The sequence below is a fragment of the Syngnathus floridae genome, chromosome 7 (genome assembly GCF_059516105.1).
Source record: "Syngnathus floridae isolate MCC-2025c chromosome 7, RoL_Sflo_1.0, whole genome shotgun sequence".
In the NCBI taxonomy this organism is placed as follows: domain Eukaryota; kingdom Metazoa; phylum Chordata; class Actinopteri; order Syngnathiformes; family Syngnathidae; genus Syngnathus; species Syngnathus floridae.
In genome coordinates this window covers 13,779,147-13,806,731 of record NC_142419.1, presented here as the reverse complement: position 1 = coordinate 13,806,731, position 27,585 = coordinate 13,779,147, and the positions used below count along the sequence as shown (strand labels likewise).

Here is a 27,585-nt window from a genome sequence, read left to right as displayed (position 1 = left end):
CTTTTGAGAGCGCTGTCCGTTTCCACTCAAATGAGCGCGAGCGCTGTACGAGGGAGGCCGCGGCAGAGGGCCTCTCCTTATCCGTGCGTCAATAGGAGAGTGTTTGCAGAACACCCACCGCGGGCCCCGGAGGCCAAGGGGTCATCAAAACCTGCGTCCTCTCCCCATTTGAACCTTTGACAGCAGCAAAAACAAACAGTCCTTAAGCTCTCATCAGAGGCTTGAACTTGGCAGGGGCTCAGTGGTCTGAATTAACTTCCACGCTGGTTTGTCTACTCTTGACACCTGTCTGAAGTCGTTAAGGAGCGAGTGCAATTTGGACCACTTGTTTTTATGGGCCCTTAATAACACTAAGAACTTCTTTTGACTTGAAACGGCTTCATGTCTCTGAATCGGCTGCCAAATGTAATTACGCTGTGCTCAAGTGGAATGTTGGCATCAAGTGCTTTCCCATAACGTCATGACTGAAACATAGCGGTCATACGTTTACACGGCACTTCAAGTAGCTGTAGCTTGAGTGTTAGCATTAAGCTAGTCCACTGTTGTGTTTTTGTTATAATTCTCTTTATGTTTGAACTTTTACTACACAGACGAATCTAATTCATTAATTTTGATTTATTTATATATGTTAGCATTTTATCGGTGGAAAATCACAATTGAGTGACAGCCATATAGATGCAAAGGCGGATCAGCAGCCAAGCGTTTTAGCATCATCGTGCAATAGGACTAATTCAGTCACAGCAAATAGCGCTCAGTCCCAGCAGGGGTTCCTGAGCTCGACACTTGTGTGCTTTACTCTACGGTCAGCGCAGTCCCTCCATCCCTCCCTCGCTCGCAGCAGCTCAGCCCACCCCCTTAGGCCCTGACAGATGTATGGTGAACAGACCACATACATAGAGGGGTGTCACCTTACCCCCTCTGGAACTCAAGGGCTAATGCGCCACATTTAGGAGGCTGCCGTCCTTTGTTCTGCCAGAGTAAGACCTAATAAGGATGCTGAGAGCACCTCCTTTTTTTATGTATCTTTTTTTTTTTCAAATTTTATTCCTCAAGCCTCTTTGCACACTCTTGTTGTACCTTCTCTCTTTCTTCCCCAGCGTAATTATCACCTGGCTCTTATACTCGATCATCTCCGGAATGCTGCCGAGTATTTGTTTGGATAATAACAGTCATCAGACATTTTGCGCTTCTTAATTCGTCTGGTCCCAGCACCACTTGCTCGTGTCACTCATGACTAATTGAACCACTAGCCGATGTTGACCTTCACCCCCCCCCCCCAACACAGTCACACGATTATAGCACAATACATCTGGATGACCTGTTGTACTTTGTGTAACTGCACATTGATTGCTAGTTTGCACTTTTGGGTTTATTGGGATTTTTGTTGGAAAATTGTCTTTATTTATTACAGTTCTGGCCAATTTTGTCTTGTCAGCTGAATTCTTTGGAATTCAAACAACAACAGAAATCCCCTGGATGCTCTTAGTGCGTGTATCCGTGTCCTCTTGTCCTTTGAGAGGATAATAGCACAGGAGGGTGTCCTGTAATTTAGACTCTGTAACCATTGATCAGATGGATTTATGTGCCATTACCTCATTGTTCCAGTCAACAGTCTTAATTATGGCTCACACAGAGATAGAGAGAGGCCTCCAGTTTCATAAGCCCTCAAATAAGCTTTTACCAGTTGACTCTGGTGGAAGAGGTGTCTGACCTGGAGATGAGAAGGCTGGAGAACAATTGAGTCTTCACTCCAATAAGGAATATGCCTTCCAGTCTAAAAGCGAGACTATTAATGACAGGGTGGACTGGCCTGGCTGGATCAAAGGTTTATGTCCAATTGATTTTTTTGGGCTTTGTTTTATGGCTATAATAAAGCAACATCCTTTTGCAACAGGGTGATGACACCCTGCACCTTTCTGTGCTTTCGCCTCAGGCCGGAGCATGTATTCATGGCGGATCCGTAGCAATAAGCAGTTAAATGTCGGAAGAAAAAATCTTATGCAAGAAGGAAGGCCTTCAAAAATGCTGACTTTATAAAAAAAACAAAAAAAAAACATGTTGAGCTTTGGATGGGTTAAATTATTTTTTGTTGAAATTAAATATTGTATCTAAAATAGCTAGTAGTTGTATCTAGTATGCAAACGTTTTAAACTTTAAACATCGCAATGCAAAATATCAATTACATGTCTCACTTTTAAAAATACTTTAAAAAAATTTGCTTATAAGTTTGGTGCGCCATACTTTTAAAAACACTTTAAAAAAATTACCTTATAAATTTGGTGCACCACAGAAAATTGTTTTTAACAATCCTACCAAATTGGAATGATTGAAAAAAAAAAAATCCACAAGTACTGTATATAATGGGAAGCTTAAAAATAATCAAGCTGTTCTCTCTGCTCTCAAATGATGTGTGTATATCCGCTGAATGCACATCTTTTTCATGGCTACACATAACTACATGTTTGAGTTGCAAATATATATTCATAGTGACCAAAATATATCCCACTGGGTTGTTGCGGGGCCTTTTTGCGTCAAAACAATGAGGCGCTCTAAAGCAGTAACACCCTATCCATGTGCCGACTACATCGCAAGTATATCGAGCAAATATGTTTTCCTCGTAGGGTAATATGTGTATCACAAACTCGTCAAATTTGTATCCGAGTCTCCTTGGCTAGTGCCGAAACCCGCCGTACGAGAGGGAGCATGTCAGCCATTGAGTGTCGGCCGCTGCGCTGCGTGTCTGTGAAGCGCGTCTTTGTTTTTCTTATGTGGGCAGATTTCAAACAGCATCTGGTGAGCTCTTAAAACGCATCACTCCGAGCGAGTTCCAATGCAAACGGAGTTATTTCAGCCCCCCCCTCCCTCATCCTTGTCAGTGTTTCGAGACACATGGTGGCATCTCTTCCTCCTCCTCCTTCTCCCCCCCGCCTGTCTCTCAACATGTAGACATTTCCATAACAGAAAAAAAAAAGGATTTATTTATTTTAATTTACGGCTTTCCATAATTTTGCAACATATGGTATAAACGATTTTGATGCAAATGCACACGCTAATTATTTGCAGACGAGCCTAAAAACGAGCGTCGGCACTGAAGTGGAATGAAAGCAAATTTGCAACCGCCTTAAATTTTGCTAAGCGCTTATTTACTGTTAAGTAAACTTTGCTAAGTAATTTAATTAGCATGGATTGCTGGCGTGCGCTCAGGGAGAGAGATGCCGGCTGCACACTGCGAGAGATGAGAAGGGATGGAGTTTGTCATGTTAACAACATATGGCAAGGCAAATTTATTTATTCAGCACTATATCGTGGGCGGGGCTAGCCGGAGTGATCTGCTGCGATTGAAAGATCACCACGTTAAAAACTACCGATACATCTTGACAAGAAGTAGTACACATGTACATCTTTCCACCAGCTGTCTTTTTACATTGGTGCATCTGTCCATTATGTGTGAGTTGGTTCTAGCCACATAAGGACGTATGGACCCCTGATGCCATAGTGCAGCGATTATCAAAGAATTACTGCCTGAGTCAAGTTCAGTTGTGTTTAACTTTTTGGTGCAGTACAGAACGGGTTGTTAAGTTTTTTTTAGGTGTAGTTATTATAATAATTGCACAAGTTGGTCGTGGGGAAGAGGGGCCCAACCGGTCTGCAAATAGCGAATATCTTTTATTATATAATTTACATATATATATATATATATATATATATATATATATATATATATATATATATATATATATAAATGACCTCCATTGAAATGCATTGTGTAATTTTTTTTAAATAATGCTGATTAACATGCAATATATGATTTCTACAAATAACAGGGAGGGGAAAAAACTCAAACATTTTTGAAAAATATATAGATTTTTTTTTAATCAATTTTTTATTTTTTTTCTAAACTGCAGGTACATGATGGTCGACTGTACCAAAAATTTAAAATGTTTTACAGTGTAATTTGATTAGTTGTAATTACCGTCCACCATGACTATTTTGTCACATGTTGCTCTGTATAATTTTGTGTTGTAGTGTAACCTGAGATGTTTATTATGTTGCCGTAACTCCTTACTGTTTTTCCACAAATATCACAAACCACATCCGAATCGATATCGCGGAGTACTAGTCAACGTAGTAGATTTGAGTTTTTAATCTCATTTGTGTCTCCCTCACACAGTTAGTCCGTTTTTGTTTACAGCGAGCGACGCAACCAAACAGGAAGACAAAGATTCACATGCAATTGAAGTAATAAAAACGCCTTTGTTTTAGTTTGTATTGGCCCATTCATCATCACTTTATTTAATGGCTGGGCTGTAATTGTGCCATCCCCGACCACGGCTAATGGCTGCGTTCGCCCGTGTTTGCTTTGTTGATGGAAATGAATGGAATTAGGATAAACAACCGCAGAGTCGCGCGTAATCAAGCTCTGATTAATGCGCCGGCCATTTCAGCGCCGTCGCTCATTCCACAACACCTGATATCTCTCTCCTAAACAAATTGTGTTTGTCCAAATGGAGAAATTAAATGACGCATTTGATGAGTTTATGATTGACCCGCGCCGTTTTTGCGGCTCATTACCGCGTGTCTGTCAGGGCCGAGAGGTTTGTGACTAATGCGCCGTCACTTCCCGCGTGAGGATTTATCGCCGCCGCTGATTAATGGCAGCCAAACAGCATTTTAATAATTTTATGATTGTGGCTTCTGGCAGCCACGGAGCGAGATCAAGGGAGGAAGATGGAGAAATTGGGGGGGGTAGAGGGTCCAACGACAGAAAGAGTTCCTCCCAGATGAAATGTTTTATGCCGCAGCGAGATGAGCAGACGGAGGCATGATTACGCACCACGTGAACATCCCCATGAATCTTGAGAAGTGTTTTATTTACACACGCTTAATGAATTTGCCCCCTCGTTATTTCATTGACTTTCTACGCCGCGATGCATCAAATTGGCAACAAATCCGCGTGAAACGTCACACCTTCCGCGGCGGGGGGGGCGAGGGGGCGGGGCTATGTGCGGGTCGAGGTCAAGCTGACGTTAAACAAGGGAAGATGCGGGTCATCAGTTATTGACTTGAAGGAAAGATCTCCGTTCGTTTTCATGCACTGATTAAAACTGGACTCAAAATTCTCCAGCATGAAACTTTGATCGACAAACTTTTTAATTCAGCTCTGAGATTGCGCTGGTGTACCTAATGAACTGTCCTCAGAATGCACCTAGCAATTGAGACAAGTTTGTCATTTCAAAGATACTTGTTGTCGTGGTGTCAGAGATTTTTAGAACATTTCCCATGAAGCCCATAACGGACGAATGAAGTAATACGTTAAATAATACGCCGTTGCGTTTGTTCTCACGAGGCAGAAACGTTTGAAATGTTACCGCCAAGCCGCGCACTGTGTTCATGCCGCCTCCTGAAGTGAAGGTTTGTTTAAATTCAATTAGTGCGGGTCAAAACTCAAAGACACAGACGCGCTTAATAAACATTTAGACACCTGTCGTCTCCAATATCATGTTCCAGGACTTTGGAACAGATGGAGGTGAATTGTTTCACTCTTCCAGCGCGAGGCTTAATTTCTCACAGATTGCACTTTTACACCTCCTGAACCGAATTCAAACACTGGGCACACTGTTCTTTTCTTCTACCCCTTGTTCATGTTTTTGTGCTTTCCATCTTGTTCTTCCTTGAGGCAGCTGGTAAAAAGTGAAGCCTTATCTTACACAAGTACTTTTAAACACCAATCTTTGATTTTGGAGCCAGCCAGTCCCCAGTTGGCTCAAATTGCTGATTCGGCTTTATTAATGAAGCAAGCGTTTGGCCTCTAACTCCATCGGCAAACTTTCATCCAGGAGGTACGTATAAATCGGAGAAAGTGCACGGCCGCTCTTTCATCTCGTTGTGTGCCGAGACAGCAGAATTAATGTTCATTTAATTTCCCCCTTCTTTCTCCTGCTCATATATTTGCATTCTTCAGGTACTCTTTCTCTCTCTTATATACACTCACACGCATCCACACACACACACACACGCTATGATTTTTCAGAGCTACTACATCTGTAGCACACATGTTTCCAGTCGTACCATATTGTGCCTCGCTTACAAGAAGCCATTTTTCTTCAATCTGGACACTTGCATCAAAGACAATTACACTTTGAGTACATATTAAAATGGCCCGTTGGATAAAAAAAAAAAAATAACCACAACATCCCCCCACTTCTTGAAGTAATATATATTTTTAATAGACTCACTGGACACTTGATTAGGTACACCCGCACAACCTCACGAGAGCCAATATGAGATCCGCAGATGTAATCTGACAAACCTTCCAATCCCCAATATGCGCTAAAACTGGGTTTCCCCCCCCCCCGCACATCTCGCCAGGTATGACCTCTGACCCCTCCATAATAGAGTGTCACTGTGACCAACAGGAAGGATGCTGGCTGTTGGCCAAGCGCGAGTTTGTCTCCGCATCAGGACTTGATCTCGAAGATCGGCTGCAGCGAATAGACCGTTGTCATTATTCTCAATTGTGCGGTTGTGTGATAGCGAACGGCAGTTTAAATCCCTCAACTAGCATTGTCGGGGCTCCTACACACACACACACACACACACACACACACACACACACACGCAGAACCGGAATGAGCATTGATGATAAATGTGTAATCCCCACACACACACACACACACACACACAGACCATTAAAGCCAGTGGATTACAGTTTGGGGAATTACAGCAGGGATTTCTCTTGTCTTCCTGTTTTTCCTTCCTCTCTCTGCTCTTCTCTTCTTTCACCAGCTTGGTTGTTGTCAACAGCCACACTTGGCTGCCAATCCCGAGCTTTGATGAGGCAGTGTCAGCTATTTGTTTGGCCCGCAACAAACAACGTCCGTCTCCCCGTAGAAACAATGTACGTGACGGAGAAAAGCCGCACAAGCTCGTCCCGGCGTGTGATAATCTGCCACCTTCCTCCCGTTGTCTCTCTCAGGTCTCATTCTCTTGGTTCTCAACTCTTGTCGCTCGCCCTTTATCTCCCCGAGGCAGACTGTGCCAGCGTCGGCTTGCGGACGATTACCGGTGTAATCGCTCACATTTTAGATGATCCGATAGGAGAAAGGGCCCACAAATCATCTTAACACCCCCTCCAATCCTGGCCAAGTCCTCCTCGAGATGGAGGCCAACAACTACTTTTTTTGTTGTCTTTTTTGAAACAATCCAAGGCCGGAAAATTCCCTCAGAAAAGCACAGTTAGAACAATGCCGGGGTAAACCCATTCTGCCAATATCCGCCGCTTATTTCAGTGTAATGTAAGCTTTGGATTTGCTTGTGTAAGTAGATTGGGCCACAATGTGGAGTTGATGTCGCTAACTTTGTTTTAAGTGGATAGAGGCGGGTGTTTGTGGCTAACACGCTTCCTCCAACAACTCGCTTCGTTGAAGTTCACAGGAGTGCAACAGTTGCATTTTTCCAGAATGGAGTGTTTTCAGCATATTAAACCATATTTGGTCTTAAGACAATTTTATTTCTTTGCGTTTTTACTCTTGGAATCATCAGTCATTTTTAAATATTGTTTGTGTGTTAACTAAATTTGATTAATTATACATAAATTTTAAATAAATAGATAAATGATTTTTATTCAATAATTTTATTATTTTTTATTTTTGTATAAATGTCAACATCAAATCATAAAATTAAAGACCAAGGGAGACTTTTTTTATTTCCATGAATTGTTTTAAATTAGTAACTATAAATTAGTTGTGATTTTTAGAAAAAGCACTTGATTTATGTGTTTTGTGCCCTGTTGTATGTTTTGTATCATTTCGGAGGCTGGTAATTAGACACAAAGAAGCCCCCCCCAGCAGAAGGCAGGGAGCCTTGAGGGCCCACCGGTGAGGCCGGTGGGATGGAACGGGGCGGGAAGGGGGCAAGGGACCAGATTATGATGGTCTCACGGCACCAATAGATGAACCAGACAGGGCCCCATTGGTTTATTCATTCCCCCAGTGGGTCCCATCCACAGGTCCTCAGCAAGATGATACTTTGTAATTTTTTTATTTTTTTAGTAATATATCTATTTTTTTTAGTAAGTAAGTTTCTACAAGTGTTTTTAAAATGAACTGTGTGTGTCAAGGGGTGCGTATCTGTTTCCTCCCCAGACCCGCATTGGGCCTTCATTGACTTTGATCCACTTTTGGCGGTGCTGTTTAATTTCCCCATAATGCTCCTGATCAATGGCTTCCTTTCAGCACAGACTCAATTAGCGGGTCTAAGCCTCTTTTTGGTTGAGGCCCCAGTTTTATTATTGGAGGGCTTTAAATAGAGATCAATACAGACAATATGTTGTTTCATTGGGTGGGGGAGGTTGGAATGGACATTATCAGTTGAGGACGATGCTTTGCTTTTCCATCCACCTTTATGATTTAGTCGAGTGACATTAGCTACTTTATATGGAGTGTGTTCATTTTCAGGCACGCGAGCGCACTTTGAAGCCATTGTGTCTCCTAAACGTCTTGACCGAAGTGAATTATAGAGCTGTCCAGCGCCTCCTCCTTCGAGCACCTGTCATTTGATGGCTGAGCCCGCCTCAACCTCCTCTTCAATTTGCGACATGGGCGACTAGCTCACCTGTCGGTGCATGTTTAGTGAATAAGTGCATATGGTGGCTAAATATTTGAAGTTGTGGTCCTAATTGGGGATGGAACAGTTGTGGGTATTAGCGCTGTTGAGTTAGCTCAACTATTTTTACTTTCCGCAGAATAGGAAGTCTTTAATATTTTTTAATCATTCAAATTTGGTTGACATTCTTTTCAGTGGTATGTCATTTATTTAGTTATTGATTTGATTATTTTTGTCATTTTACATAGACTTTGGAGCAATAGAATATTCAAGATATGCTAGCAGCACAGCTTTTGGGGTGAAGATTGGTGGGTTGATTGGTTTGTTGATTAGTTTTAGTTTGTTTGGTGTTCAGTAGTTTGTGAGTTGGTTAGCTTTTGTTTTTTAGTGCGGGTTTTTTTTTTCTTCCCCCACTTGGTCTTAGACTCAAATTGTAGTAGCCTGAACCTTTTGAACAATGTTGATGCGTCATTACTCAACTCGGGAAAAGAACACCTCAACCATTAGTGACCTTGTGGTCACCACTCGCCGTTGTCTCTCATTTATTTGCTCTCCTTTGAAACGAGAGCCTTCCTGTATGGCCCAGGCCGTGCACCCTTGCCCAGAAGTCCAGTGTCTGAAATTACCACCTGACACTCTTTTAGAGCCTCCCCCCCTTAAAAAAAGTCTCATTCCAAATTCGTAACCCTCTTAAAGTGTGTCAGTACTTTGTGAGGTAATATCGCAAGCGCTCTTTCACACTAGCTTCAAGCATGCCTATGTATAATATCTTTATTTCAATTTGGCTGAAGTTACTCGCCGGCATTATCTCGGCTTAAAGATGAAGCATGGCACTGAGCCCTTTCAAATGGGACCAGTCTAAGCCTATATGTAAACAAAACCTGAAGAATTAGGCGGAGCCGAGCCGGCCAGCTCACAGTAACTCCTCGGAACCACAGAAGCGTTCTGATGAAGAGGCCCGTTTTTTTTTTTTTTTTTTTTTTAATTGCGCAGAACAAAACAACAGGGACTCGTTAATGGGGTTTTAAATGGAAGCGCATTTTGGCTAGATTGTTTCACGCCCTGTGTGGGTGTGAGCACGGAAGAGAAGGGAGCGAGGGAGAACGACACCGCGGGCGAGTGGGCGGCATTGTGTGGCAAGAACAAAAGGCGAAAGTTGGCAAATGGGGGCACTCGGCGAAAAAAGCTTGGAACCAAACCGGCCGACTAATTACCGCCGCGCATTGTCAAGGAGGAGCAAACGCAACAAAACCGGGATAAAGATGAATTTTATACCTCATCCTCCTCGCTGTCGCACACACACAAACAAATCCTGTAAATTGAAAAAAAGAAAATACGACGACGCGAGCGGAACGAGCTAGAAGGGATCAAGGGGATTCAACCGTGATATTATACCACTAAGGCTTCTTTTATTCTTACAATCCCTCCGCACAACACGTTGCAATCTCCGGTTCCCCTTTTTTGTGCTCGATGGAGGAAAAGTTTGGGATACATTTATAGCTCAGTTGCGACGGAGAAAAAAAAAGTTGCTGAAATGGACGGAATGTTATTTTCATTGCTTTTACGCTCGTGAGGAAAATATATAAGGCTAAGTTGATGCTAACAGGCTTTCTTTTTTGACGCTTACTCGTAGTTGACGGTTTAGACATTTTTTGTTTAAAAAACAAAAACTCTTGGAGAAACTTCCAAAGCAGCTATACTTTATTTCACGGACTGAATGTCGGGGTGCAGAGGCCTAACATCTTCTGGCATATTCCATCTGCGTCCATCTCCCCTTCCCTCCACTTTTGACCTTTTTTTTTTTTTTTTTTGGGTCTCGCTTTGTTCTATTTTGACAAGTCTTTCTGCAACCACGCTCCCCTTTTTTCCTTAACTGCGGAGCATTCACGGGAGCTCGCCTTTCGATTTAGAGATAAAAGCGAGGCCGTCGACGCCGTTCCCGCCCCGCCGCTGAGCTCCTCAAACTCACTGACAAAGCTGCCAGATCTCATTTGGGATCTCGTAGCCGGTGTAAACTTGCTCCGCCCGTTTACAGTCAGTGAGGGGCAACGCAAAGTCCTGCTCCAGCCTTGTCAGAACAGAAGCCTCCAAGTGTTCCTTCTTCTTAGAGGCAATGAAAGCTGATTTCTTTTGTCTTTCGGGTCCACTTATATTTCTTGCATTCCTTTCATCGCTTCTCTTTAGCTGAGCGTCAAGCTTTAACTACTATGTGGCACCAAGTTTTTATTTATTTATTCATTTATTTACATTGATGGCCGCCTGGATTCACATGACCACAATAGTTTTATTTATTTATTCATTTATTTATTTAGTTTACATTAATGGCCACCTGGATTTTTATGACCGCATTAGTTTTATTTATTTATTTATTTATTTATTTATTTATTTATTTATTTATTTATTTATTTTACATTAATGGCCGCCTGGATTCATATGACTCCAATATTGAAAAACTGGTTGTGGAAAAATGAGAGTGCACACTTTGAGAGAGTCTTTGGGATATGTTGGAGACTTTGTAGAGGTTGTCCAAATGCTCCCATTATCAATCCAAGATCTTGGCACGCAATGAATCTACAGTGCATGAAAATTCTTTTGTCAGTACAAACTTTGCTTTTGGCTCAAATATTAGGCCAAAGGATGTGGAGCAAACACCTTTTACCTTCTAGAGGTAAAAAGGCTGCCCTGTTGTGTTTCAACCAATTTCTCTCCGAGGCTTGGCACGGTTACAGAAGCACCACTGGGTGAGAGCACATCTCGTCGACGGACGGGCGGGAGGGAGGGAGAGGGACAGGATGCTTGGCTGGACTCCAGTTGAGCTCCTCGCCGTGCGAGAGAGGAATAGCCTCCATTATCTGCCGGCATTTTCATGTGGAGAGACAAGCAGGAGAAAATCAAAGACGCAGGTGAAAGGGGTGGAATGAGACATTTTTGGCTCTCGCCACAGGTTGGGCATCCATCTTTGAGGAATGATTTTCGCAGTTGACTTTTTTTTTTCCCCCCCTGCCTCTAATTGACGACACACCCAAAAGGTTCTCGCATGCTATTTCAATGAGAGAGTTCCCGGACTCAGTCCGAGCCATCAGTGGTCGGTCTCGGTGTGTCAAAGCCGGGGCTTGAAATGAAACGTCCATAATCGCCACGCCGGCATGTTAATTTTCGAGTCTAAAGGGGGGCAGCTCCCTTTTCATCAGGGCGAAAGCTGCCGAATATTCAGCGCGCTGCAGATGTTCATGAATAATGTCTGTGGCCAAACCCCTGGCTGAGAGAGGGGGAGGAGGGGGGGTGCTGGCTGAGCGAGGCCAGATGAATTACACGTAGGGGGGATCTGACAGGCGGCGTGGAGCTTTGTGATCATTCCAAAGTTCTAATAATCTCTCTCACCTTCTCCATCTCTCCGGTAATGAAAGAGAATAGGTGATTGCACCTCAGGCTATGTTCGACACGTAATGACTCCTCCAAAGGCGCAGAGCCGCCGAGGAAAAAGATGAACTTTGAATAAGCGGCCAATTGGCCCTGACAGAGTGATAGAGCGCAACAGCTATTCTTGTAGCAAAACAGACGTGGTGCTAATTGATTATCAATATTTTAAGCAAAGCCATGAAAATAAGAATTAAGGGACAAGAAGGGGAGGGGCGAGGGTGGGCGATGTTAGGGTCGTCTTCTCACGAGCTCGGGAGGGGGGCCTGTCATTTCTCTCTCTCTCTCTCTCTCTCTCTCTCTCTCTCTCTCTCTCTCTCTCTCTCTCTCTCTCTCTCTCTCTCTCTCTCTCTCTCTCTCTCTCTCTCTCTCTCTCTCTCTCTCTCTCTCAATGCATTGCTATTATATTAACATTTTACTCTGACAATTAAAAATTGACCCCAGAGACTCAAGCCCAACTTCACTGTTCACTTTTGAATTTCCAAGCCTTGGTGGGGATCGGAATTATTTTTTTTTTCAATCTTTTAATAGCGTTTTCAAGTCCCGCCCCCCCAAAAAAAGACTACAATGCATGCACACTGAACCTTCCACACCAAAAAAAAAAAAAAAAAAGAGCAGTCAGACCACCAAGCCTGTGGCTCTGCTGTGGCACTGCGTGTTTGTTCCTGTAATGTGGTCAGTTGAGCCGAGCCCCATTGACACAGCCAGAACCTCTCCTCGCTTTTCTCTTCTTCTAAGTGGCCGACCCTTTCGTAGTCTCCTTGTGTCATTATGGCGATTAGCCGCTCCGGTCTACCTTTCATGTGCGGCGGGGGTTTTGATGGTCTTAGCTACCCCCCCCAACACTCGCAGTACCGCCCGCACACACAAGACACATACTCAGCGCTGCGCCATCACAATGGAATCCAACAGGCTTTCGGCCGGGGTGGGAGGGGGTGAGTTTTATTCTCCACCATTCAACAGCGTAATCAAGTGCGCTCACCCTAAAATAAGTGGACACACACACGGGCTCACACACATGCACCAAAATTGCTGTGAATACTTTTTTTATATTACTGAGTTACAGAAATATAAATCTATTATTGATGATTGGGGGGAAGCCTGCATAAAAGTTGTTTAATTTGAATTTACTCGAGTATTTGGCAATTGGATGTGATGTTTGTCTCTTTCTTCAAACAGGTAGCATGATTAGCCAAATATTTTCCGTGTACCTTTTAATACCGTCCCACAGTCCAAAGGGTGGTAGGAAAAAAAAAAAAGAGTCCACTAGATGCCAAGAATGAAAAGAAAAGCAAAGATTTGAAGGACGTGAATGAGATGAGAAGGAAGGGGGAAAAAAATCGGAGGCATAACAAAGAGGAAAGTAGCGTGCGGAAACATGACGGGGTTGAAGTCGAGGGTGAGATGTCATTGGCAGGCCGCGGGATGCTTTAATATTTCACAGAGTGATCCCTGCATTATGGATTTGCTCTGATTGCCCTCTCAAGACCTGCGATGTGCACTTAGCCACTCATCTTTGACAAAGTTCTCCTCGCAGAACTTCAGCCCGCCGTGTCTGAAAGGCGTACACAAGCCAATTAGAAGACGCACAACGTAATGTAATGTTTTAATATCCGTGCAGAGGCTATTGAAATTTACACGTGATATTTTCATACTTGAACTTTAACCTGGCGGCTATATCGTAGATGCTTTGTTGTGGGTTTTACGTTCCCCTTAGGCAGCTTCGTGTTCTGTTGCACACGCAGATGGACGGACCTCTTGTTAGTGGACGCGCAGCCCGTGGGGCTACGCAGTCCTCCCGAGTAAGATCCCTTTCTGATCTCGCTCTGACCGCCGGAGGCCTCTGAAACTCCCTCCCCATTTTCCTGTCCGTTGTGTCCTCACCGGCCCCGGCTGAGCGAGTTACGGGCCACTGCTCCGGTCCAAAGGTCAGGTGCAAGTCCCGGACCTGAAACACCCACCCACGAAGTGCCCCGTTGCAAAATTTATTGATCTCATGATACCTGCTCACAACCTCACACCTCCTAAAGGTCAAGGTTGCACCTGAAGGGAGGAAATGGCCTTGACATAAGTGTTGTGTTCTTCTTAGAAGAACATAGGAGCAAATCACCCACAAAGTTATTCATGATGGGGTGAGAAAAAATGACGTACTGTACCTGCAATTTGGTGGAGACCCTCAAAAGAGTTCAAAACAAAGAGTTTAGTAGCAAACCATGCAAAATATTCGGCTTTTGTTTTCGTATTTTTTGTAGGACTGAAATGCAAAAATTCAAAATGTCAAAGCAAAATCCTTAAAAAAAAACTTTATTTGACAGAGTTAAAAATGATTGCGTAGATTATGCCATAAATTAATGACAAGCAAAAATAATTTATATTAATAAAAATATTAATAAAATAATATAATATATTGATAATTTATTAATATTTGGTACACACACTTTTAAATCCTAATACCTACTTTTACGAAACATATTAGGTAAGCGGACCATCAGTTAATCGTAAATACATCGGCTACATACTATTTATGCTAATGACTTCCTTTCTGGTTTAATTTGTATGGCCCTGTTTGTTCTCTTTCAATTAATTTGATGGATACAAATGGAAACGTTCAAAATGTTCTTTTAAAATGTTACTCCACAGCTCTTCTGGCTGTCAGATGTTGGCAAGTTCAGTGCGGAGGTCAGCGTGTCAGCCCGCTTTTCCGCCTTTGCTTCATTCCTCCACGAAAACATCCAGCAGCAGCTCTAATTGATCTCTTTATAGTGTGAGGCGTTCAATCCGGACTCATGTGTGACATCTCCTGTGGACTATTGTCTTTCTACAGCCACGTGATGAACACATGCAAACACACATTTGAAAAGGAAAGGCCTCCCACTCATGTTGCCTGCGCGCTGCGCCACCTAGTGGCTGAATTGGGTCGTGCTCCCCCTGAGGTCAAATGCAGCTGCTGTGGACCTGCTCCATGGATCCTAAAAACATTATGAGCATCTGTAAATGATCAGCATGAGGCCAAATGAGTAGACAGAAAATATATTTAATGATAATGAAGAGAATAATTGGCATTTTTTGGGAGGAGGTTGGTGTTTGTTTTCCTCCTGTCGAGTTCAATTGAATATTATGTTGCCACCTTAGGATCTGAAACTCTTTTACAAACCGATTAGCAACATAGTCTTTGAAATTAGAAACAATTTCTGCAGTTTTTATTGAGTGTCTGCCGGTTATGAATCAATTAATTCATCACCTCTTTCCCGCCATTCCCGTTTTCTAGACTTCAGCTCGCGTGCCGATCCCGCTTGATTGGAAGGGACATTTTCCCGATGGCGGCGCGCGGTCTCTAATATTCTATTTGTCGTTGGCCGTGAGGCTGTTTTATCTCCTCCTCGTTTTGATTGGCGGCGGCGGCCATCGACGCCCACCGACCGCACGCCCGCAGTCAAACGGGATATGTTGTCCGCCAACACGTGCCCTCTCGCATTTACACGCATACGAGCTAAGTGAATAACAGTTGCGTTGACCTCAGCCGGCTGCTTTTTTTTTTTTTTTTTTTTTTCCATGTGGTGTCAACTCGCTACAAAACGTGGACTGGATGCTGCTCTTTCAAACTCTATAATGTAATATCTATTCTTACTTGTAATCCACGCGCTACGTATGTAGAGCACCTCGCCTAAGGCCCAAGCAACAAGCGCACTCGTCTTCCCTTATCCGCCCTTAATAACTCCATAACTCACCTCAGCTTTAGATTTAATTGTTTATCCGCGCGTAAACGCATTAACCCTCTGCTGTGTCTGTTTTGCCGTGGTCCCCCGACAAGCCCTTGCGACCGCCGCTCCACACGTCCAATGAATAGTCCTTCACCGTTCCGTAATAGGGAATCAGCGTCGGAGCAAGCGAACATTGGCAGCGTATAAAGAGATAAATCAGATTGCGGCTCTTGCTTTGCCAGTTTATTGAATCGAAATTGTGAGCGGGCCGCGTGGCCCCCGCCGGCCTTACACGGCCCATCCATCTCCCGGCTCATAATGGCCCCGTTCCACCTGGTGGGAGCGTTATTACATTTCCCCCTCTAACGAGACCCCGCTAATCCTGCCAAGAGGAAAAAGAAGCGATGGAGGAAGTGAAAAGAAATACATGGCAACCTGCCGCACTTTCTTCCTCCCCTTTCACGTGAAACATCTTCTGGCAGCCATTGCGGGGGATTCCCCCGGGCTGCAATTACACTCATAATCGGGACGCGCTCCGCCCCTTTCACACGGCCAAGATGGAACGCAGGCTAAATGAAGTGAAAGAGCCTTTATTACCCGCTTTAATAAAAGTCCATCGTGCTGTTATTCAATATTGGACTGGAGCCACGGAAGCGGCTACGAAAGATATTTTTATGGAATTAACATTCGTGTCTTTTACAACCGTACAAATTGGATTTGCGTGCATTTTGCTGTCATGTTCACATTTGGTGAGCCATGATTAGTCGTCTCTCTTTTTTTTTTTTTTAACTTGGCTTCCTCTATGAGAGGTCTAGCCCAACCCCAAGTTAATCAAATCAGAGGTGTCCCAATACTTTTGCCCCTGTACGTTTTGCAGCTCATCTTTTCAAGAAGCGCCCCTGTTGATGTCATTAAACGACATCCCTGGCTCTGCGCTCGGCCCTCGCTTCCATTGTTTTGAGGGGGCCGGGGGGCCCCGCGAGGCGTTTTGCGCTGATGAGAGATGGATAAACAGTTTGATTTGCTGCTATCGCCCCAAGGCTCGGTGTACTGGAGAGACGAGCAAGAAACGGCGCGAACGCGGGGAGGGCTTGGTAGAGGGCAAAAAACAGAAGGAGGAGAGGATAAGAGACGCTTTTGGCAAAGGGATGAAGGGATGGAGGTGGAGGATAAACAACGCTAAAGAGGCGTCAAATCAACCCCCCCCCGTCCCCCCCGATGTTGTTCACGAGCCTTTTCACGCTCGCTTGTTTGGTTGTCCCCCCCTCAAGCTGTCAGTATTTCCTTTCTCCTACACGGCTGCCATCTATCCGATTGTGTCTCCGGACCCTTTTCCCTCCCTTTTTCTCCCACATCACACCTCTAATACCTCACTGTCTCTTTCCTGCCTTCCCTGTAGCCCCGAGCAAAGCAACGCACACACCTACACAGGTGTCCTCGCACAAACACACAACCGTGCATGCTAAATAAATTCTTGGCTGCAATGAGAGCACGCACAGGGTTGAGCAAAAATGCCAAATAGTGCTACATCACTCCCCCCTTGCTAAGATGCTAGTTAGTTTAAAGCTATTTGTTATAGCAGGGATTCTCAAACTTTTTCCACTATGTATGATTATTATGACAAATAGTCAGCGACAAGTTCGATTTTAAAAGCTAAAGTTCGTTAAAAGGTCAGGCTCTAAATTATTTGACTGTTACGACTTACTGAATCAGTCACAGTAGTTGTGAAACTCTTCATTCAATTTGAATGTAAGTATTATACTGCCTCCTGGTGGCCAAAATGCACACACCAGAAGTAGGCATAGAAATAGGCATCAAAGTATGATGTCATGATGCACAAACTTTAATTCTCAACATTTTGTTTTTATATAGAGTGGAAAAAAGTTACAGAAATTTGGAGCTGGAACATTTTCATTCATTTTAATGAGGTATGAAAAAGTAATTTAAATTCAAATGATATTTTTTATTAAAAAAAATTCCCTACCAAATTGTACAAAATGATGTATTGGATCACATTTGACCATAGCGCTTCCACTGTAATTATAAACTCGCAAAATACAGAATTTCCCGGTTTGCTTTTTGACCCGAACCTTCGGCTTTTTAAATTAGGACTTTTAGCGTCGAGTTAAACAGATCGAATAACACGCGCGCAACGTTACACACACACACACACGCAGAGGGAGGTAGACGAGGGTTCACTCATCCATGTCGAGTCATTGTTAGTAAAGATGCGTAACCTCCAGACTTAACCAGCCGTAACAGCCGTGTGACGGCTTCTTTGTCTACGCCAATTAGCGAACAAAACCGGCGGCGCAGTCGAGCTCACCCTGTGGCCTCACACACACGCGTGCAGACACACACAATATATACACTGTTTATGCATTTTATGTAACATGTTTGCTTGGCAGCTCATAGAGCCAGTCACTTCCAATGAGGCATTTCAAACGAAATACACTCCCTGCAACAATCTGCCGTCAGACTCCCACAGTTGTGCCCTCCTCTAGCGCACACACTTTTCCTGCGCTCTCCTCCCACTCTCCTATTGCGTTCACCTCACCTAAAAAAAAAACAACAACACTGCAGCCTACTTTTTTTCCCTCGCTGAAAGTTTAAACTCATTAAGTGTAATGATATTGGAGACTCAATTTTACATAACTCACTCATCAAGCGGCGAAATCGCAATAAAGGCGAATGGCTCCATCGAGGCCTCGCCGCCCGCAAAATAAATGATGTAGTGCGCCACGGAAATGTAATTAATTCACAGGCCGTATTGATAGTCCTGCCACGCGGCACATTGTGGGGTTTTTTTTGTTTTTTTTAACGTTGCTTAACATTTTGATTATTTTTTATTTAGGCAGAGGTATGAAAAGAGATGCTTGACGAGTGTTTACTCCCGCCCGGCCGCCCGGCTTGCTTTTAAGTATTTCATTATGCCAACGAGATAAAGAGCTGCAAGAGAGAGAGAGAGGCAGGGTGGCTATCTTTGACTTTTTGCAGGGGAAACTACTTCCTGCGATAAAACAAGATTCGTTTTGTTTCGTGTTCTCATTTACTGCTTTGTGATTCCTGCATACTGTTTTCAGCACATCATGTTCAACTTTAGACTTAACGTGTAACTTTGTTCCTGCATTACAATTTATATCATTATATTCATTAACCATGTCTTTTCCTCTTTTTTTTTTTTTTTAGCCAAAACAGATGAAGTTCTTAAGGCCAAAATAGCCAGGCAAGAGCAGGAGACCCGAAAAAAGCTGGATATAGGTGAGTGTTGTGTGAGCATGTGCATCATACATTTATAAAGGGAAAAAAAAACATAGATTGATTTGAAACATCAATGACCCAAATCCTAAAATATGTTAATTGAACTCAAGCAAAAATGTCAAATGGTTCAATTTGTTACATTGTATTTTTTTATAAATAATAGGAATAATGATGATGATGAAGATATATACATATATTTCACACCAGTTCATTTCATTATTAAGATTATTGTTGACATTTTCTTTTACTGCTCTTTACTTCAATGAGTGTTAAAGTTTCTTATCAATTGCTCTTTTCTGTTTATTTTTTACACACCATCGACCGTAATGGACGTACATATGTCTGTTTATTTTTGGACTTACTTCATTTGCATTAAATGCAAAGGAAATATACATACTTTACACTACAGCCAGATTTTGCTGCCAGCATGAAGCTCCCCAATGGCTGGAGATATCGTATATACACACACACAAGCGTGCGCTGACACACACACACGTCCCGATAGACATTCAAATAAAGCCAAGAGTCATTTCCACTGGATATGCTGGTGATAATAAAAGTCCTGCGATAGAATAATGAGGCTGGTCCTTGTTCTGACCAGGGCACCATATAAATGAGAATGTGTCTGTCTGTGTGTGTGTTTAGCAGCAGAATAATTTGTTCTAGTGTGGGTGTTCTTTTGTTTTCATTTTTTTTTTTTCTATCCCTGGACTCACTCTTGTAGCTTTGTGTATTTTGTGTGTGCTTCCATGGAGGAGGAATGGCAATGTGACCTTTAAAGTTAGCTGGCCTTTTTGGCTGAATGAAAGTGCAGCCATCAGAAAGTAATTAGCCTTGCACTCTTGCTTTGGTCCCCAGCTCTGGTGACTATATATTCTTCTCTCCTCATCCTCCTATTCTTTTACACCCTGTTGTTGTTCGTCCCCTTTTCTCTATCCCACCCTTACGATAACATTAGGTGAGTGTCACCAATATCGAAAACTTTTTGTCTCGCCTTCTCTCTGCTGCCTCGTTTGGCTCCTGCCTGTAATGACAGCCGAGGGACAGAACAGCTAAAAATTAAATTGGGCCTCCTTTTCTTGTCCTTGAGTCGTGGAATATTTCAGTAAGGGGTTGGGGATTGTAATATTCACACACACTGAAAAGAAAAAAAAAATCTCATATTGTTAGCCTGTAATGTTTTTTTTTTTTTTTTTTTAGATACACCATTTGTACATACACCATTATCATTTATAATGATATGTTAGTTATGCTATCAGATTAATGATATTACAAATTAAGACTTTGTGCAAAAAAAAAATCCCCCATGTTCTATAATCATACAACTAATATAGTCTAATGGTGAGTTGCATTTTGATAAATTTTTTGTTTTCATATTTATTTCTATGCTGGTACATTGAGATACGTGGAACCAGCAACTATCGCTCATCATTATCACTGTGGTCGGCGATCAATCGACTTTGACTCGACTTTCATCAAACTACAAAACATAGTTTGTCCTTTAACCCATGCTGCCTAATATTTCTCTGATGTACCAGGAAGGCCGTGTGATAAGGGCTAACTTCCTTCCCGAGATGTGAACTTTCCCTGTGGCCTTCTCACTCACTGCTAGACACAAACCCAAGTAGCGATCAGCCAACCGTAGCCTCCGCTGCCCTTCCTCCCAGCACCAGCGAGATGGAAGAGGTGGGCCACTCTTGCAGTTTAGCAACAGATCACCAGGGGTCTCCGCATTCCCCGCAGGGTCTCTCCGAGGTCAACTCCGCGAGAAAAGTTTACACTTGAACCGCCGCTAAAGTCGAGCGAAACGAGGGAACCTTTTAAGAGCAGAAGGGGAAGAGCTCGGAACGCTACCTCCTACACGCCTCGTTTCATAAATAGATTCGAGACTGGCAGCGGGTCCGCGTTAGCGTAGCGCTAATCGAAACCACCCGGATCTGATTCATGTCAGCGCTGTGATGTGCGTGCTATCATTGCTGCGAGGAGATGATGGGAGGGAGGGGGGGGTATCATCAGGGCTTTTGTGAGAGAAAGTAAAGGGATCAATAACTGGCCCCGTGGCCATCAGTTAACAAAGTAGTCTCCACTTAAAAGAAATGTTTGCCTCGCTGGTTAAGGGCAGCCAGATGATGCTAGCGCTTGAAAAAGGAAACGTGCGGAATGAAAGGCGCTGAGAATGAGAAGGGGAGGATGGTTTCCTTTGTTAGCCTCATGCCTTCAAGTCAAGAGATTGCACTTGGCGTGCCCACAAGGCGCACTTGACATCAGCGCAGCGCAATGGCGGTGCACTTTTTTTTGTTGTGCAAACTGTTTTAACAACGAGCAGTTATGAACGTAGCCAAGCTTTCGGGGGCAATCTACAGGCCACATCATTAGGTACGCCCGCACAATCTACAAAGTTCTCATCTAAGTTGCAGCTGTGCAGGAAGCTCAAGTTGTGACTCGTTTCATTTTGTTTTAATCCACAAAATAAAAAAAATAAATATACGTATATAGATATATAAAATAATAAAATAAATTAAAAAATATTTTTGTTGGATTTTTTTTCTTTTTTAATTACTAAGCGTGTTTTATTTGTGCAGTCCAATAGTGGATCTCTGTCGATATGTTATGTGACACCGGGCCTAACAAGGATGATGTTTTAGCCCCCCGCGTGCCGCTCTCTGCCCGTTACCTCAAACTAGCAGCAGATTGGGAGATCATATATTTTAATGAGACGTATAATAGCTCTTTAACCCACATCATTAGGGGAATCTATACCTACCGTTTGCTCTTTGGGCAGCTAAACGAAAGGACTGTTTCCCTAATTACTTTGTGTGTAGGACAGGTCATGGGGTGGGTGTGTCCTTGTCTGCGTGTGTGTGTGTGTGTGTGTGTTGAGGAATTATATGGCCATTAAATATTCAGCTGTAGCCACTCGCTCGACCCAGCAACCATTAAGGCCTCGTCGCTGTCTAACTAGCTCTGTTGTCAATCACTTCTCACTCTTTTGGGTCGCCATTTGTCCAATTTGGAAGAACTAGACTCAAAGCGTACATGTGGTCGGCAACTATGGCGGGAAAATCGTCGTGGCTCGGGAGATGTTTTATTTGGTGAACATGCGCAACATTTCTTCATGTTAATTGTCTCAAAGTATTTATTTGATCACTTTATAGATAAATAACCATCCATTTGTTTTCTATTGAGTGTTCCTGTTCCTGCTGACTGGTCGCCAGCCAATCACAGGCTTAATGCGTTTCGGTTTGACACAACAGAAAACTCGCCTGACCCAATTTTCTCAGCTAACGTTTTTGAGTCCAGCAAGAGAAAATGTCTCAAACTGGATTTTTTTTTTGTCCTTCCTAATACACAACACAAAATATTATGTTGGCAAGCGCTTTCAAAAATGGTCGGCTGGATAAATCGTTTCCTCAAGCGGACAAACACAAAACAATTTGTCACTCTAAAATTTCCGTTCGCATCCATCTCCGGCCGGTTTGCATGTTTTATAATAAACGACGTGATGCCTTTTCTAATTGAAAGTAATAAGTAATCCCTTGGATAAGATGCTGTTGTGTGATCCAAAGCCTTCGTTTTGAGCCGCAATAAAAGACAGGAAATGAGAGGCAAGTGAGAGTGCCCGCTTGGACATTGATGCTTAATGTAATCTGCCTTGAAATCAAATTATTTGACCCCGCAAAGCCGAACAATACAAACTCCTGCCGGGCTGCTGTTAAATATTTAGCACGTGCCTGTCATGAATACAAATGGGGCGCAAATTAGAATCTACAGGCGCGTGACCCCCATATCACACCCGGTGAGCGAGGGGGTGGGCGGGGCGGAGGGGGGGAGCTGGCTTCGCTTTAAATGTTTTAATTACCGAGGCCAGCGCGTGGCACGCCGAAGGACAAGTGACCAAATTCAACCGCGAGTAAACATGGTATTTTTTATTTTTTTCCAACTGTCTACCATCTCATCACATTAACAATAACATACGGCACTGAAAGATGTCATTGTGGTAATATGTGATCCGCACATGAATTATGACTGCACAGATCCCCCCTCAGTGATTTTGCTGTAAGAAAATCCCGTTTGTATTGATTTGCTAACGATCGGCGACGTGAGCCCCGTCTCCCGTCCTTACTTGTGATGAATGGCCTTATTTGTTGTGTTATTGTGTTCAACACAATCATGCCAGCAACAGTCAGACCAACATTGAGCCCACACTTCACCACCTCTATTTGTTCCAGGAATTAAAGCTCGCTCTTTTTTTTTTTTTTGGGCCCACAATGCACTGCAGGAGCCATTTAAAAAAAAAAAAAAAAGAGAGCAGACCGGCAATTAATTACACTTTTGCTTCAAAGAACCATTTTAAAACAGTCCGCTCGCAACGTGCATAAAACCATCCTTTCGATTTGTGCCTTGCCGGGATAATGATTGATTGGAGATGAAAAGTGCCACAGGCTGCCTTTATTTGCTCTTCTCTCCTCCCTATTCATTCAGGTGTGCACCCCCCTCGTCTCCCCCACCCCACCCCACCCCACACCGAGACCATTAGTTATGCAAGGCTGCTAAGCATTGAATCACAGTTATGCTCCCCGGGGAAATAAATTTGGCAGAAAATCAGTGTGAGAAGATTTAATTATCACGAGAAGACCTTTCCCCCCTCCTCTCCTCTCCCCAACTCAAGCCCAAAGTCAGCCCCCCCCAAAAAAAACAAAAACTAAATACAAAATAATACCATTGGGGTGCCAGCTTTCTCTTTACCTTCCGTCTCCTCTCAATTTGTTTCATTACAAGGGGATAAACCAAGCAATTACGCCTTTATTGATCCCCCCCCGACCCCCACCCTTTTCTTTTCATTAATGCAAGTTTCCTTCTAACCCCTCCCATCCCATCTCATTATATTCCCTCATAGATGTCGACGGTGTATATGAGCCAGTGACTGCTAGCCATGTGAGCGAGAACCCAATCCCAGCCACTCACCCCACGTGACCTTGTGTGACCTGTGTGCGACTCAGACATACACACCAGCGCTCGAACAAACTAGTCGGCGTGTCAACTTCAGCTTTGCGCAATGATAACTAAAGCTTAAAGTTGATTGATTGCCGATCACGCGGTTTTGTGTGAACGACACAGGGGGGCCTCAAGTGTGTGGAAATATTTTAAAATGAGACCAGCATCATGGTCACGCGGGGGATATTTAAGTCTATCCTCCAAAAATGTTTATTTTTTGTATTTCGGGATGACTAAGTGTGACTACACACACACACACTGAAGTTATTTGTAATTGATTTCCTCAAGTCCTTGTCCCGCACTTATTCAGGTTTGGCGTGATTGACAGCCCCCTTTTAACCTTCTGTGATTGGTAATCGTTTCCCAGGTCACCCTTATCAATTAACCTGTTACCAGTAGCACAATGTATATTCAGCAAACTTTTGATGAGTGACAAGCACTGATAATTGTTGAATTAATCAGGATGACGATTCGACCGTGAATCTTAATTTTTTTTATTTTTAGCCAAGACATTTTGGACAGTTAGTATTTCCTACACATACTAAGAATTGGGGCAAAACATTCCTCTCTTCGGGATCAACAAAACTAAGATTATCCCGTGCGATTATCCCTCGATACTACGACACCGATACCACTTGATCAGCCCGACATTTTTTTGGGCTATGAGCAACGTTAGCATTCTATTTAAAAGCTTTAGCCAACTTCAAATTATTTGTCGAGTTGACCTGCTGAAGAAGGATCTGACTTCTCTACAAGTGGAAAACTCCCTTCCCCCTCCCTTGTGCGTCAAAGCGGAACAAGCGTACGTCTGGACATGATCTCACACACGCGCACGGCAGTGGCGCTCGGTGCGGTCTAAGCGGGTGGCCAGACTGCAGTAGTTAGACACACCCGCAGAGCGTTGCAGGTCAAAATGGCGTCATCCTCCTGGGTGGCGCTGACCCAGCCTAGCCCTTCCAACTCCCTGCAGGGTAGACATCAGCCGTCACATAGAAGTGATTGTGTATTTCTCGGCGACAGTGCCGATGACCAGCGGAAAACATTTAATTATATATTTTTTATATTTAGTAGTGTCTCATTATCGTTTAAAATATTAATATTTTATTCATATGCAAACGATTTACCAAAAAAGGACAAATATAACAGTAAGAAGGTTATTAGTCTACAAAGGAGGTCAAAAGAGGAGGGCTGGGGGCATTTTCCTAATTAATTGTTACTGAGAAACACACGTACTCGGCCGTGACCTTTCCTCATATATTTTGTAGCAGACCACACACACACACACACACACACACCCTGTCAAGCAGTCCAATGAAAGAGAGAATCAATTAGACCGTGAGCGAGTTGCTCGATGGCTACATGTCAAGAAGACTGTCACGTACGCATGTTTGCTAGTAAACTGAGCTCGTTTCCTGGATTCGGATTACATCATTTTCATTTTGAAGAGCTTTCCCCAATTAAGTAATTAGCTGCTTGGTGTTTCTCGGTTGATACACTTGTTCATAATAAAAAAAAAAAAAAAAAAAGATGCTGACCAGGGATCAAAATACCGGCGACCTCTGCACTTCTTGCATGTACACACACACATAGGACGACAGCCGAGTTAATTGTCAGGCTCATCCCTTGTTATTTCTGCTAAAGGGCAAGACTTGATATTCTCATTGCCCTAAAATGACACTGTGCCGAATAAAGGAGCTGCGCCGTCACCCTAAGTGTTATAATCCGCCTCATGTTGACAAAGTGTATTCTAATGCAAAAAGGAAAATAGAAATAAAATGTAATCACAGATTTTATGCTGATAGAAAAAGTGAGCTTTAAGATCTCACCACCGGGGTCTGTGAAAGCATCAACGATTAATGTGAGTCGTTGATGCTGGCCAGGCGCTGGAAATCGTCTCTGGCACTCAAGCGCACCTGGTTTCTGTTATCCATCCCACGCTGCCACTTAGCACAATAAGTCCGACGTGAAGAAATTGGCGATTATATTGTATGTGTGCCCTCTCACCTCTGTGACTGTAATGTAGTCAAAAAAGACAGAAGCGGCGACTTGACAGCGAGTGACGGAAGCGTCGAGTCGAGCGCGATGTGGAAGGAGATAGCGCAAGCACGGCCGTGCGTGATTGCCGTGTCATCCTGTCATTAGAAGCTTGTTTGCCTCTTTAATTCATCATTCCGTCTTTTTTATTGACTGGAGAGTAGGAGATCACTATCACAAGGGTGTGTGTTTGTGTGTGTGACATCCAGTGATCAGCTACATTTCATTTCCTGATGCCAAATAGATAGCATGTAAAATATTGCATCAATATATCGCATAATCATCTCAAAGTCAAATAATGCTTACGGCCACCGGGTAGCGCTAATCCAAAATTCTGGGGCACCAGCTAAATTTCGAGGAAGACCATCCAGGATTTTCTGTGACACATCTTAACCATTTGTGCATTGTCATCAACAATTGGGCTCAAGCGCAGAGCAGATGTTTACTAGCAAAAATATTTAATCGGAAAATGTGCTTGTCCCATGCCAAATTAGAGGATTTTGATTGTAAAAAAACTTGATTGTGACAGTGAATTTTGACTGATTCATTCATTAGCGCTTTCTTGATAATCTCCACCCTCCTTCTTTCCCATTTCTAACTTCTTTCTCTGACGTTGTTTCTGTTCCCGTCAATGCCTGAAGCTGCTGCTATCAGCTACGCAAATATTTACATGTAGCTTTGGCCCCCCGGCTATCAATTGAAATCAGCAAATCGATGGCCCTAATAGCTGCTCATTAGCCACTTGATGCATTTGCAGGGGCTTGAACATCAGGAGCTGTCAGCTTCTCCGTAATCAATACACTCTAAAAGTATTAGCCTAGCAAGGCCCGCACCGGACACCTTTTTAATGAATCAACTTGGGTCTGTGCGCTTCGGACTCGATGCTTCTTGAGGTTCTGAACAGACGGTTTGGTTTCTTTTTGGCAGCAGCGAGTAATTGGAGGAAGCTTTTGAGATGCAGAACTGTTATGCTTCTTAAATGTGTTATTTTGTATAGACAGGATGTCTGTTAGCATTGTTGTTTGTAGTCATGTATTAAAATGTGAATTGGAGCAGCCTGTTGTTTAGGAGATCAGAATGAGCCTGCAGACATCATTGCCACGTCCAAGGCGCTCCTCATGGAGTAAAGCACCTCCATTCCGCCTCCCGGCAAATCACCGCGCTAAGCTTAACCCACAAACAGCAGCCCGCTCACCTACAGGTAAAACCCACTGGAGATATGAGAGAGCAAGAACGGCGGGCTCTTAAGCAAAATTGCCCAGGCGTCATATTTGCTAATGAAACGTGAGCGAGAAAACAACTAAAGGAGATAGTAAACAATTAGTCGTCATGTATCGGTGCATGTGGACTCCGAGATGGGGAGCATGTGGGCGTATATGGGGGGGGGGGGTCTTGGAGGTGGCAGCGGGGCAGTTGGCCGCTGGTGTAGCAAGAGAGAGAGAACGAGAAAAAAGGAGAAGGAGGGGGTACGGCAGAGATAAATCATTAGAGAGCAGGTTATTGGAAATGCAGAGAGATAAAAGAGTAAAGAAGGCAGTAATTGCCTTAAAGATCAAGACTACAAAGCATTACT

General features: G+C 43.4%; 1 protein-coding gene across 1 annotated transcript in view; it reads left to right on the top strand.

Moving 5' to 3' along the window:
• The window catches only part of rsrc1 (arginine/serine-rich coiled-coil 1), a 68,572-nt gene that overhangs the window by 36,399 nt on the left and 4,588 nt on the right, over positions 1–27,585 (top strand). Inside the window, exon 7 of the mRNA XM_088380869.1 lies at positions 18,912–18,983. Within this exon, the coding sequence (XP_088236995.1) occupies positions 18,912–18,983 (72 nt within the window). The remainder of the gene's footprint in view (positions 1–18,911; positions 18,984–27,585) is intronic.